Source organism: Oncorhynchus mykiss, chromosome 5 (assembly GCF_013265735.2).
Source record: "Oncorhynchus mykiss isolate Arlee chromosome 5, USDA_OmykA_1.1, whole genome shotgun sequence".
NCBI lineage: Eukaryota > Metazoa > Chordata > Actinopteri > Salmoniformes > Salmonidae > Oncorhynchus > Oncorhynchus mykiss.
Window position 1 is genome coordinate 62,238,647 of NC_048569.1, and position 13,423 is coordinate 62,252,069.

The following is a 13,423-nucleotide window of genomic DNA, read 5'->3' on the forward strand; positions in this document are numbered from 1 at the left end:
CTGCATGGCAAACCTCAAATTAGTCAGATACGCAAAACTCCCCTCTCCTGTTCTGTCTCTCTGTTTTTCTCCATCCCTCACTCCCTCACTCCCTCACTCCGTCACTCCCTCTGTACATGTGTCACTCCTGGCCCTATTGTCTCACTGGTTGACTCATAAAGCCAATTCTGAAGTTCTCACCTAAACCCCATGACCCAGCCTGTGTTTCACACACGTAACACCGTGTGTGTGGAGACCTCCCCTCTTTAACCATCTGCTTACACACCGCCAACCGCCCACCATAATGTTCCCATTAGATCAAAATGAAAAAGGCCACGAGCCCACATAAAGAAATGCATTAAGCGACCTAAGAAATGGCAGGAGCTACAGAACTCTCAGCCTGCCCTTTAAACCTCTCACTCTCAGGTCTTTGTGGTCCCTGCCTTATTTTCCCCTCCAGAAATAAGTAAGGAACCCAAATAAGCCCCTGGGCTCAGAATTTCAGCCTGGGTCTGATTAGTCATTCTGCCCTCCGTGTCAGATCGAAAGGGGAGGACAGGGTGAGAAATGGGGCAGGCTGCATATAGGAGCCGGGGGTGGAGCCAGGGGTGGAGCCGGGGGTGGAGCCACGGGCTGTGAACTGGAACACCTGAAATAGGTCAGTCTCCTAAGAGATAGGAGGTAACACTAACAGCTACAGTCGGGGGGGTACATACTACAGGAGAGGATGTTGAAACCATAATGTAAAAACAGCTCAGATAGAGTTTCACTAACTAGAAAACCTCAGTGGTTACGGCACATCCCTGTCCATACTCGCCTTTCTGCTCTCTCGAGACAAGTCTGTGTGAGGTTGATGTCAGGGACGAAAAAAATAACGAAGCAGACAAAGAGCCTCCATCAGAGTCTTAAGTCTTCAACCTCCACCTTCCTTCGTCCTTGGTGTCTTTACAAATTCCAAAGCCCTAGGAAGACAGCCACTCCAGTAGTGGGGGATGGCAGTGAGCCTGAGTTACGTTTAGACAGACAGGAATGGCCGTTTCATTGTTCCTATCATCCTGACTCAGCGACAGTGGCTTGTGGAAGCGAAGAGCGAGGACAAACCATAAGAACAAGGCGTCTGACAAAAGCGTCGTCTTGAACGGTATATTTCGTAAACAGTGCCGTGATAAGTCAATGACAGCCTATCTGTTAACTGGGTGTTTAAGAAGATACAGAGACACCTGGTTCTGTTCAGATCAACATGACCTCCGTCTGCCATTTTGTTTTTGTTGTTGGGGTGTCATTTTGTGTAGCTGTAGCAGCAGGCTTCGGTTGCTATGCAGGGACAGGAGGATATGATAAGCAGAGACCGGGGAGGAGGGAGAGAGGATGGATGGGGGGTGGGGGGGGTAAGGGAGAAAGAGAGGATGTAGAGAAGGGGGGATGGGGGTAGGGTGTCAGAGAGGAGATGGTGGTGGATGGTGATGAAATATTCAGTGAGAGTGTGACTCTGCCTCCTTTTCTCTTTTTTTCTCCAACTCTGCAGTTGACAGTTTTATTTATTGGGGTCCCTGTGGTTCAAGGAACTCATTTGCAGGCGTTCTTCCTTTGCACACTAAGCATACTGAGAGAGAGAGGGAGCTGGGAACAGGACTGAGCTGACATTCATGAACAACTGAGCAGCATTTGCGTCAGAGCCCAGAGAGGACAGGGATCTGTGGAAGGGTTCAAGCGAAGGAATCGCCCTTCTCCTTCAGCTGCATTACGGCTGAGTAGCTCCTGGTCAACCTATCAAACAGATAGGTGAAGGGGGGAAGAGGAGGTCACAAACCAGCTTATTAACCTGCCTATCGACCCAAATGTTTTGATCGCACTGGGAAACGATTGATACGCTCCTTGTGCAGACAGACGCTGGGTAAAGATGCAATAACACGATTCTCAAAAGAGGAGAAAAAAATCAATCATGCCACAAATCCTAAAAAGCAGGCCCCGTCTTCAAAGGACCCATCAATGGCTAACCCATCAAAACATAAAGCGAAGAGGGTGAATGAGTTACAGTGAACCAGCTGGCTATCAGCAAATTTGCCCAGCTGGGTGAAAAAAAAGAGACAGAATGGTAAAGTTCATAATGATAAGGTTCTTGGTTCCAACTCCCCCCCCCCCCCCCCCCCCCCCCCCATCCCTCCGGCCCTCTACATTACCTCTGCTTGCAGCCAAGCACAATGGCTTTGAAGGTTCTAAGGCAACAGAGGCAAAGCAATCCAGTCTATTCGCTCTCCTTGACGTATTACATCTCCTGCTGCTATCGCGGGTGCATCCCTCTCTCATACACACTCCATTCTCTAGGAGATCAAAGATGGTGCAACACCAATGCACAAGGTCTTTGATTCCAACTGAATGAACACGTTCTGACTAGTCTCTGCAATAAGGGTGGCGGGGGAGAGAGAACGAGGGCCAGGCTTAACCACATGCTGGCTCTACAACAGGACACAACATTGAAAGGAACGTAGATGAATAAAACAACATTTGGAGTAGATCCCCATTCATTATTATTCGGCAGCGCTGAGATGCGGCAGCCGGTAGAGTTTGTGTGTACTATTTACACAGAGGGAGTACAAAACAAGAGCTATATGCGATGCCATCATAGCAAATGAACATGACAATTACACTAGGTCCAACGGGTCTCAACCCATCGAATTTAGAATGAGTACATCAGCCGATGTACATCATGAGCCGATCAAAACATAGTCCGCAGGCCTGATGCCTTTGAATGGTGGTGAGAAAACGAAACCCACCCAACACCTCCTGTACAGTTGTGTTGTGCTAATTACCTACATGTGACATTGGGCTATTTTTCTATCTGTTGTGATATTCCTGGCTTCCACCGCCTCCCACACGCTAGCCCAGTCAGTCACGATCATCATGCTGCAGGGGCACTTGAAGCACAAAGGAGGCCAGCGGAGGAAGAACAATGACGGTCACGACACAATACACACAGACTTTATTTTCGCTGGACCCACACGCACTCACACAATCTTTGTCACGCTCTCTCAAATACAAACACAAACACAAATACACAGAAACAATAGGACAAAGACAATATCTGCAAATCCATCTCCCCCGTTTCTCAAACACACCTTGGCACCCCTCCTGTATGTGCCCGTCTGTATCAGAAAGAGATGACACTCCACCAGCTAGGGTTTATAGGTCACGGAAACAAATAGTTCCTCTATTCACTATTGTCTTTCAGTCTTATAATATACCATTCGATTTACACATTCTGCTCCGAAATTATTTATTTATGTAGCCAATTACGAGAAGGCAAGACAAAAGCTTTGATTTGACACAGGGAGACAGCAGGCCGGTTTTATAGATGGGGAGATGCTCTTATATTGACATGGCAAGTCAGTAATTTTTCAATTCTTTCCACTCCCAAATCCTCAATACAATTAAAGAACAATGATTTCCAGTAGTGTCTGACTGGCTGATTAACTACCATCTTGATGAGGTGGGTATAGAGCAAGGGTCTGGAAAAAGACACATATTGACCAATTGCTTTGAGCAGTGTGCTAGGCACACAGGCACAGACAGGCACACACACACACGCACCACACACACAGTTTATGATGTACTTCTAACACATGAACAGAATACCTTATCTAGAAAAGAACTTGGACAATCTGACTATAAGGTGGAGGTGCATGAACGGACCATATAGTTATAGCCCTATGACAAGACAAGGCCTTATCGGAGCTCCATCACCAGCACTCAGAACACTTCTCTACTACTCTACCTCAGAGGTGACCTTTTCTCCTCTCCCCCTCCCTCCCTCCCTCTGCTCATCTCCTCATCTTTGAGTCACGCCTGTCCTTCCAAACATCCTCCCTCCGTGGCTCAGAACAACCTGTACACAACACGCCACAACGCCCTAAAACAAATCGCCGTGACTCACCAAGGCCACCTATGGCTCCCGCCTTTCCGTCCCACATCCCCCCTGCCTGGCCTGGCCCACCAAGCTCCCTGGAGGAGGGGAGCTGGTGGAAATGATGAGAGGGGTGACCCAGAGGTGATCCTCCACATAATGTTAGATCCCACTATTAGCATCTATCTGTTTTCAGACACAATGACAATGCTGAATCTTTTTCAGAGCCCAGCGGAGGCTGGTGGAGGAGGGTGTTGGGAGACAGAGGGACGGAAGAGAGAAAAGGTACAGCAGAAATGTAACAATGTACTCCTCAGGGACCTGGCCAACATACAGCCTCCCCAAAGACAAGCTGTGTTCTTACTCCAGGAAAATATGTCAATCTTCTCCTCCCTGCCGTCCTCCCTCTATCCTTCCAGCTGGGCTATACATTGATTTTGAAACGGCATCATAGCACTGTTTTACTTAATTGGCTCCAGCCTACATGGAAAACAGAGTCATCAGGGAGACCTTAACCTAAAGCTTGACTCTCAGTAATTGTTTTTGCATTGGAGGGTTGGTCAGCTTGGCAGGTTTTGTGGACTGGACTGGGTTTATTCTTTAAAATGTGGAACAAAGGGAGATGTGGGGGAAGGGGAGGGCAGTGCATGGGGGATGGTTAGGTTAAGTGGCAGTAACAGTTGATGATGCTGATTATACTCAACCACGGTAAGCATCCCTCTTCCTCTCCCTAGATAGCTACCATATTTCTCACAAACAGACCAGTAGCTACATTGCTCTGAGTCCAAGCTCGAAGGGGGCTTTCATTCTTCCATCAACAGAAGCAAGCCTCTTAAATACAGCCTGCTGCACAGACAGACACTCTCTCAGGCTCAACCTAAACCTATCTCTGGCAGACAGAGGGAGAAAACCAGCCCAGTCTTGATGGACTGTCAGGAGGTGGTGGCTTAATGCAGATTAGATGTCAGGAGAAAATTTGCCTGGGAAAGCCAAGAAGACGAATTAAGAGAGCCAGTGCCCTTGATAGAGGCCAGCCTATTCTGTCACTGTCTGAATATAGCAGGAGCCTACTGGAACCAGTGGGCAGGCATTAGGTAGAGAACAAAACTTGCAAACCACAGCACATTCAAATGATAGGGCTGTAGACGAGTTGTTAAAGAGAGAGAGATAGAGAGAGAGAGAGAGAGAGAGAGAGAAAAAAGGTCCTCCCTTTCCATGAAACACTTTCCCTCTCGCTCTACGGAAGTCCGAAATAGATCTCTCCCTGGAAGCCACCTGGCTGGGCAGATTGTGGAGTACTCCTCTGAATCCCAGTATGAAGCAGGAGAATACTGGAAGCCGTTATCAGCTGGGATTCTATGAACACACTGAACTTCCTGGTACAAAACCTGATCTCCAATACCGACCAGACTACACATAGTTGGGGGGAGGGAAGAGTGCGACATAGGGGGACGTTTAACCTACCACTTTTCCTAATGTTACCAGCCAGCAACTAGCCACAACATTTTCTCCCTATGGCTATTTTTGGAATCGTAGGGGTATCTGTTAACCTATCAGACACATTTAAGAGCTCAGTGCATTGATTGATTTTTGATAGCCTCCAAGTTGGAGGAGGAAATGAATGGGAAAGCTCTTGTGTTCCTATTTTCTAATCTTACCCGGTATCTGTAATCTCTCCCCGATCTATATCATCCCATTCCGCCTCATGAATTATGAAGTGGGAATCAATTCTCCTAGATAAAAAAAAACAACCACATTCAATCTGTTTCATACGGGTTTCTTCCTTTACTAAACTTTCATTGTTGGCTGTGCATATGAGCACATTGAATGACTCACCAGGAGACATGAATAGTGCCACCATCTCACGTTCTTACAGTAAAGTCTTGAGAAACAAGGGGCAGGCTTGATGAAGAAGGAAGTCCTACCAATGTGACTCATAATGACTGTAGGGCCTAACTACTGTACATGCCCTTTCCTGCTGTCTGCCTGCCCCGTGAGAGGAGGAGAGCCGAGGCGAGGGCAACAGGTCTTGACTACAGAGCTGTGGAAAGTCAGGGCACAGACTGTTTGATGTTGGCACTGTTGAAGTATGGGAAAGCCTTGCCTAGTGGAAACAGTCAGTGTTGGCCACCCGGCAAAGTCGTAACACATGATGATAAAGGCTTCTAGCCCAACCAACCCCCACGCACACACACAAACGCACTCACTCATCTGTCGTCACCGTTGTGCTGTGCGCAGGCAGGCTAGGCGCTGAGATCACACACACAATAAAGCCAGGATTTCCAGTGTAAAAATATCAGCGGGAGAGAAGCCACACTGAGGTTTTGACATGTGTTTAAAGTTTTTGACTTTACCAGCAGCCCTGCTGGAAGGCTTTATGTTCTCAATCTTTATCATCTTGATGTTACTTGAGAAAACTTGCTACTTCAATGTCACACAAAACCTCAAAATATAGGTGTGCAACTAGTCCATTTTATTGAGGTCGTATCTAACATTGGTGACATATTTTTTACTGCAACTATTACGTGCATCACAGAGACACAGCACACCTTGAGTCAGTCAGCTGCTGAGACAATACGTCATCGCTGTCTCTCTCTCTCTCTCTGAGGTTGAGGAGGTGAGGTGAGATCAGATCTTATCACTTTACATTCAGTATTGATCATATCAGTGACTCAGACCAAACCAGTGACTCATATTCATGCTGTATTTCAACAGTTCCAGAGAGGTACATCGAGTTCTTGGCCACTTTGTTCTCGTGCATGCATTCTATGCTTCCAGGAACGATAGGCTAATATTGATTGAAATGCCTATCTGTCAATTGAATCTCTGTTTATGAGTTTAGTGTATAGCTGTGTTGGCTTCCTGGAAACATCTCGCAGAGTCTCTGTGGTGAGAGGAGAGCCAGAAGGGAGAGCCAGTCAGGGCTTTGCACAAAGAGGGGGGGGGGGGGGGGGGGGGGTGACTTCACTCTCAATCAGGCCCATGTTGGGTGGGGTTTGCTTGGGCTCGCTTGTTTAAGAGGCTAAGATTACACATGGGAAGAGTCTGGTGTAGCAGCAGCCTGTCTCATATATGAGGTATTCTCTATACTGCTCCAGCTTCACATGCAAACAGGTCTCATGCACTTTAAAACACACTGCTTCTTTTCAGGGGCTATCCGTTTAGGTTAAACCAGCGGTATGTCAAAGCACTTCTGAAATCATTAGATGATCTCCAACGCAGGGCTACTGAACGGTCTTCTCATGAAGGTCACTTAAATACCATTATTTGAGAGAGTTCTTACCTGAGTTTCTGTTAAACTCTCCAAAGCTTGCATCACTGACTGTTCTGGTCTTGATGCTTGAGACTTCAAAGAAAGAAGAAGAAGAACGACATTATTTACTGGTGAGCCTTAGTAGACAAAGGAGAAAGGCTGAGCCTTGTGCATTCAAAGATGACTGAGAGGAGATCAACACAGACTTAATTACCTACATTAATCTGTCTGATGCTATTAACATGTATTATCTTGAACCCAAACAACCCCCCAGGGCGTTTAGCAAAACACACACAGATGAGGTGTATAATTATCCTTACCATTAAGCCTGCTTCAACTGTAGGTACAAGGGTTAACTTGCTCCCATCAGAGATCCCTAGGTCCTGGAGTTTTCCTGAACTCAAACGCCTGAGGGGGAGAAATAAATAACCATATTAGTTTACAGTCAAACTGGCATTTTAACTGATTAACTGACATGACTCTATTCACATTTCAGAAGCGCCAACCTTTGTGCAGTTAGGTGAGTCTTCAAAATTTATTTAGAAAAACAACCTGTATGAAAGTCTGCTTGACGGAGAGCCGGCATATTGATCCGCTGTCATACACTATTTCAATTTCAAGTAGTGGGGCTTGACAACTGTTAACAGTGGATATTTGACACCACTGCCATTGCCTGAAGGAGAGGACTATTTTCTCTCATGATGCTGGACAGGAGGTTATGACAACTTCTTGGAGGACAACAAAATCTGATAGTTGAGGGTTATGACCTCTCCATAAACATTGCATGTTCCATTTGAAACTATGAATAATGTGTGTTTATTCACATGAAATAGACCTAAGCGTTTGCATTTGTACAAAATCTTTCAATTAACAGCCTACTATTTGACTTCCCTAAAAAGCATAGTTTGGTCCATTCATGTTCACTATTGGAGAACCATGAGCATGCAATGCCCTACTCATCATCGGTTGGAGACAGGTTTATGTGTGTTCTCTGATGACAGTTACTGGAAAGACTTTCCAACACATTGAAATGGTATGTAACCATAGGGTGATCATTTGCATTTGAAATGTTTGGACATAACATGGCATTTGTTTCTGCACAATGCATTTTTTGTACAACTAACGCGTTCAGGAACACTTGTAGGCCTACGCCTATTTACTGAACAGCCATGAAATTTGTCATTCTGAATGGTCATTTTCAGGACCTCATCATGTCAAAAAAAGAGGTGGAAAAAACGCGAGGCTAGCGGAAGCGTTGTGAGAGGCCTACTGTACAGTACAGTGTGAACTAAAAAAAAAAAGTCACACCTCCAGTTGGAGAAAGGCAGTCAGCAGCGCATAACGTCAGGTATTTGGAGAGAGGATTTAAAAAAATGTTCTCGGTTTTAAGGCCTGATGTGATTTGGAGGCGATTACACCGGGAGACATGGGACGGGTGTTATTTAAAAGCACACAAAAAACAATGCGACTGGTTGATTTGAAAGTACAAAGACACCTTTAACATACCAACTCCCCTCCCCTCCATTGTAATTTAACGCACGAAAATCCGACTCAATTGAAAACCAGCTAATATTACAGTTTCCGTTTGCTTTAAAAATAAATACATAATTACAGTGCAGATAGATTGTAGATTGTGACGCGTTGTTAAACTACCCCCATTGTTCTCGAGTGCTCCCCTATTCAAAATGGCAAATACGTGTTCTCCCAATTTTCTCCAGGGGAGTTCCTTGTAATAAAACGTGAGCATAAACCAATGCATATGCGTTCCCTGGTGTGAGAAGAGATTGTAGAAAGCTGGGTGTAACCATAGATCATGAAAGAGCAGGAATTAAAGAGATTCCTTGTGCTTCGCCCTCATCTAATCTTCCCATGACCCCAACCATGGAATAAATGCAATTGTGCACCCCACTTACGTATAGCATCAATTCGATTCTAAACCCAAAGCCTCTAAATAATTGTGTATTTATTTAAGACCAAATCCTATGTTCAGACAAACGGCAGCTGGATAAATAAAGTAAACATGCACTGTATGCATTTCGTTCAGCTGTTAATCATTTGTATAATATATTTAATCATTAATGGTATGGTACGTATAATGAACGCTGAAGGAGGCAATGCAATGTGCCCCACGACTCCCTCATAAATACTGCTTCAAACCTTGACTGACAAATGTGCGTCTCCCATGCGCAATTCGATACTTGCCGCACTGGCCGGCTTTAATGGTCAATAGCTGCTTAGCTTGAATACAGTGCTGCTGATATGACACCTATGCCATTCTTGAGCTACACAATGTGTTACAGTTTAAATAAGTGCAAAATATAGACATCATTAGAAATCCATGATTTGTACAGAGCAAATGTATGTACAATGTAGTCTACTGTATAATGTATGCACATAACATTTGACCGTAGGATATGCTGATGTTTATAGATGTACTCACGTTTCTTTATGTAGAAGGGCGAGTCTTTCTTTTGGTACTTTGAGTCTCTGAGAAAGCTTTCTCTTCAGTCCTTCCACAGTCTCCTCCAGGGGAAGAGAGAGCTCGAAGCGTGTGCCGGTTGTGGAATGGATGTACAAATTCATGGAGGGTTCACTCGGGACGGCCTCGCAAGACGGAGCCCCGCGGCTGGTGCAGCTCCGGGCGCTAGGATGTTGGTCCATTCGATAGCTTGTGGTCAGGGGGGGAGACAAGGCGAGTGGAGCGGGGTTGGAGAGAAAGAGCAGACCCTTTACACAGTGTCCCTTGTTTTCAGAGAGAGAAACTGCTTGCATTCAAAAGAAAGAAATATAATCTCTCTCCCGGTGTCTTTCTGTCACTGTATACCGAGTCTGAATAAACCAATTTTCCCTCTTCTGATTATATAATGAGAATATTCCCCGAACGAGTCTAAAATAGAGAAATACTTTGTTGCGCTTTTCTTGTGCATGCGGCTTGCTCAAGAGATGTTCCAACTTCCACTCCAAATGTTCCAGATTTTTAAATGCTACAGAGGTGGATGAATGCCAGGCAGCTATACTAGTATCACAGGAATATACCAAGGACCATCAATTAGAACTATTGCCTTTCTGAGAGAAAATGCGCAATATAGGCTATACCTCTCTGTCCTTATTGTTTTAAATGAATGGGACTGAAAACTGCCTTGAAGCCAAATACAAGACCTACAGAATGCAAAAGCCTCATAAGATTAATACAGTAAAGCTCTCTGCTGCGCACCCATGCCCACCGCAGCTCCAATGAAAAATCGACACTGAGCATTGTCACAAAGTAGCTCACTTCCACCACGACAAAAACACGCCTACAGTCCGCAGACATTCTACCCAATCACAAGAGAAGTCCTTTAGGACGCTGTTGATCTAAACCAATGGCAAAAGTAGATTCACACCCACGTGGAGGACAGATGTCTCGTTTTTTCTCTTCCACACCATTTTGATCACAAAAACCAATCGGTTTGAAGGGGGCTAGGCATTGGAGCGTCACGCAATAATACGATAGTTCCAGCCCACTCAGGCAATTTTAGGCCATTCATAATATATTACAATCACAACATATAGCCCTATAAGTGGTGGAATTTCAAATCCTAAACTAAAGGCTGCTGTAATGAAAACAAACTATGTAATATTCTTACATAGATGCTTTATGTGGGTAGGACTTTAAATGTAGGATGATGTTTTATTATCGGTTATGCAGACTACAATGGCAGCAATGCATGTAGGTTGCCACATTGTCCATATCCTATAACTATGTTATGTATATTCAATGTTGCGCAATCTCAAGTTTCACATGTTGGCTGTCATCGTCATCATTTATAGTACGGTGCTGACGTCATTTCCTTCCTTCTAACCAAATCCAAATCCATTAGAAGGTAATCGCGCGCGGAATGCAAATAACACAATAAACCGGGTATTCTCTTCAGGAAGTGCGGTTCGGCATCAGATCTTTGAGATATCCTCGGGAAAGAATATGGACACTGGTGGCAAACAGGGCTCGGCTCCTACGTCATGCATTCCCTACAATCAGTTTTACAAGAAAAAGAGCCCATGTTTGTTACTCAGATCCACCGGATATTCCGTGCGTAGGCCTACAGGTAATTGCGCATTGCCAACTGGTTAGAAATGATCCATATGTTTATCCACTGGACTTCTCTGAAAGCCCATACCCTTCTTTCTGCAACATAAACCCACATACCATACTTGGGCGACAGATATGCGTGTCAACTGCTAAATATCACAGACATCAGGTTACTTCAGAGAAGTGCTTTCTCAATTTTTCCTCCTGGAAAATCTCACTGGCTTGGGCTACATGGCCATAAGAGCTACAAGAGAGAATGTTTAATTGGGCCACCACTGTACCTTCACCTATGTACAGTAAAGGGAGAAATATGTATATGTGTATTCTATGTAGGGCAAATATCGACAAAGGGCGCTGAATAAAACCAGATACTCGCTCGCCCTCCAGTGGTCAATGTGGGCACTTTGGGAGGCTGAATTTGACAGGTGAATCCCGACCCTGTTGACCCCTAGGACCTAGGCGGTCTACACACCTGTTGTAACAGGTTTTTGGCACTATAATCTGGTTAGAACATCGAATCCACAAGAACTTAATCTTGTTTTCAGGAAAGGCAAGTGTGTTTAGGAAAGACAAGGCATCAATGTTGAAGCACACATTGCCTATTGTTGCAGGTGTTTTTAACAAATTTGTAATTTATTTAACTAGGCAAGTCAGTTAAGAACATATTTTATTTTCAATGACAGCCTAGGAACAGTTGGTTAACTGCCTTGTTTAGGGGCAGAACAACATATTTAAAATATATATATATATATATATTTTTACATTGTCAGCTCAGGGATTTGATCTTGCAGCCTTTCGGTTACTAGGCCAACGCTCTAACCACTAGGCTACCTGCCGTCCCTTGACAGACAATAGAAGTAAGCTAGCCTACCAGTAATGACCCTCTGAGTATAGGTACAGCTGACAGAGTCGGTGTAGCCTAATGATATCATACCACAGACTGCGCTTGATGTCTATAAAGAGAGGTAGGTTGTGTTGCTTATATTGATTGACATTATGGGTGCTGTCATCAGCTATCCTATAGGTCAGGGATAACCACCCCTGTTATTGTCTGCAGATGGCAGGTAGCATCAGTTGACACATCAATTGAATCTTGCATAGCCTACATGTAGTTGTATAATTTTGAAACTCTTGAAAGTTGCCAAAAACAACAGTGAAATGTGATGTAAAAAACATGAATAAAGCCGCCCCCCGCACCTGTTTCAGTACAAATCTGACGGGGCTGGAGAAATATAACCAATCTCAAATTCATAAACAGAGCTCTGGATGCAAGGACTGACCATCCATGTCACAATTATAGTTTGAACCATGTTTTGAAACTATATTGTGTTTGTTTACAGTTACTGTGTTTATTTGGGGTTCTGTTGGGGTAGGACAGTTGAACTGAGCTTATGAGGCATTTATTTCTAAGTTGTATTCCTCAAGAATCAATGTGTACATATTCATTTACAAGTCCAAAAATGAATGTAGCAACTGCAGATTGCCCCTTTGAGTCAACGTTATTAAAACTATAGAATCATCATTTACCACATTATACAAATTATGAATTATGACTATAGGTTTGACATGATTCCAAAGTCGGAATGGAACTTACCAATTGTTGTGGCGAGAACTTTAACGCTTTTGTTTTTCAAACACGTTTCCCCAGATTTGGCATGTAAATCTTCCCAAACTGAGAAACACAGGTATGTCCAGTTAGCATCCACTGTGACAGTAAGTTCTCAGACAAATCTGTGAGTCTTCACTGTAGTAAGGACCACTCTGTAGCCTATTCCTCTTGCTTAGCACTTGAGTGTCTTAAAATTCCCGTGTGATGTTTGCACATCGGTGTCTTTTGTACTACAAGCACAATTCGGAAGATGAGGCACCTCTTGTCCTAGCCCTCTAGGTCTAGGATATGGGTGGAGAGTAATGGTTCTTGATATGTCAGCATGTGATTTAAGGTAGCCACGGAATTCCTCCTCACATGCGAGTTCCTTTCCAAGACCTGCTGCCTGATTCGTTCTCCACTATCGGAAAGAATGTGCTTGCACAAAGGTTTAAATCGCTTCACGGGATTGGTGGGGTCTCTGTGGGAGTGCCTCTACGGTAGTCTAAACAAGGGTAAGAACTCTAATCCCTCTCAGGACAAGGTCCTTATAAATCATATTCAACTGACTTACGACCTTAACAAAAAGTAAATTAAGTATAGAGATTTCAGGGGTGTAACCTTCCGCTGACG

At 44.4% G+C, this 13,423-nt stretch overlaps 1 protein-coding gene across 2 annotated transcripts in view; it reads right to left on the reverse strand.

The window, feature by feature from the left end:
- The window catches only part of midn (midnolin), a 34,249-nt gene extending 21,149 nt beyond the window's left edge, over nt 1-13,100 (reverse strand). Inside the window, exons 1-4 of one of the 2 annotated variants that reach the window (XM_021603749.2) lie at nt 12,797-13,100; nt 9,574-9,801; nt 7,454-7,541; nt 7,164-7,226 (exon numbers count right to left, since the gene is read on the reverse strand). In XM_021603749.2, coding sequence (XP_021459424.1) covers nt 7,164-7,226; nt 7,454-7,541; nt 9,574-9,794 — 372 coding nt within the window. In that variant the 5' untranslated portion in view covers nt 9,795-9,801; nt 12,797-13,100. Of the gene's footprint in view, nt 1-7,163; nt 7,227-7,453; nt 7,542-9,573; nt 10,391-12,796 lie in introns of those variants that run through there. The other variant, XM_021603748.2, reaches the window with a different exon arrangement.
- Nucleotides 13,101-13,423: the final 323 nt, after the last annotated feature.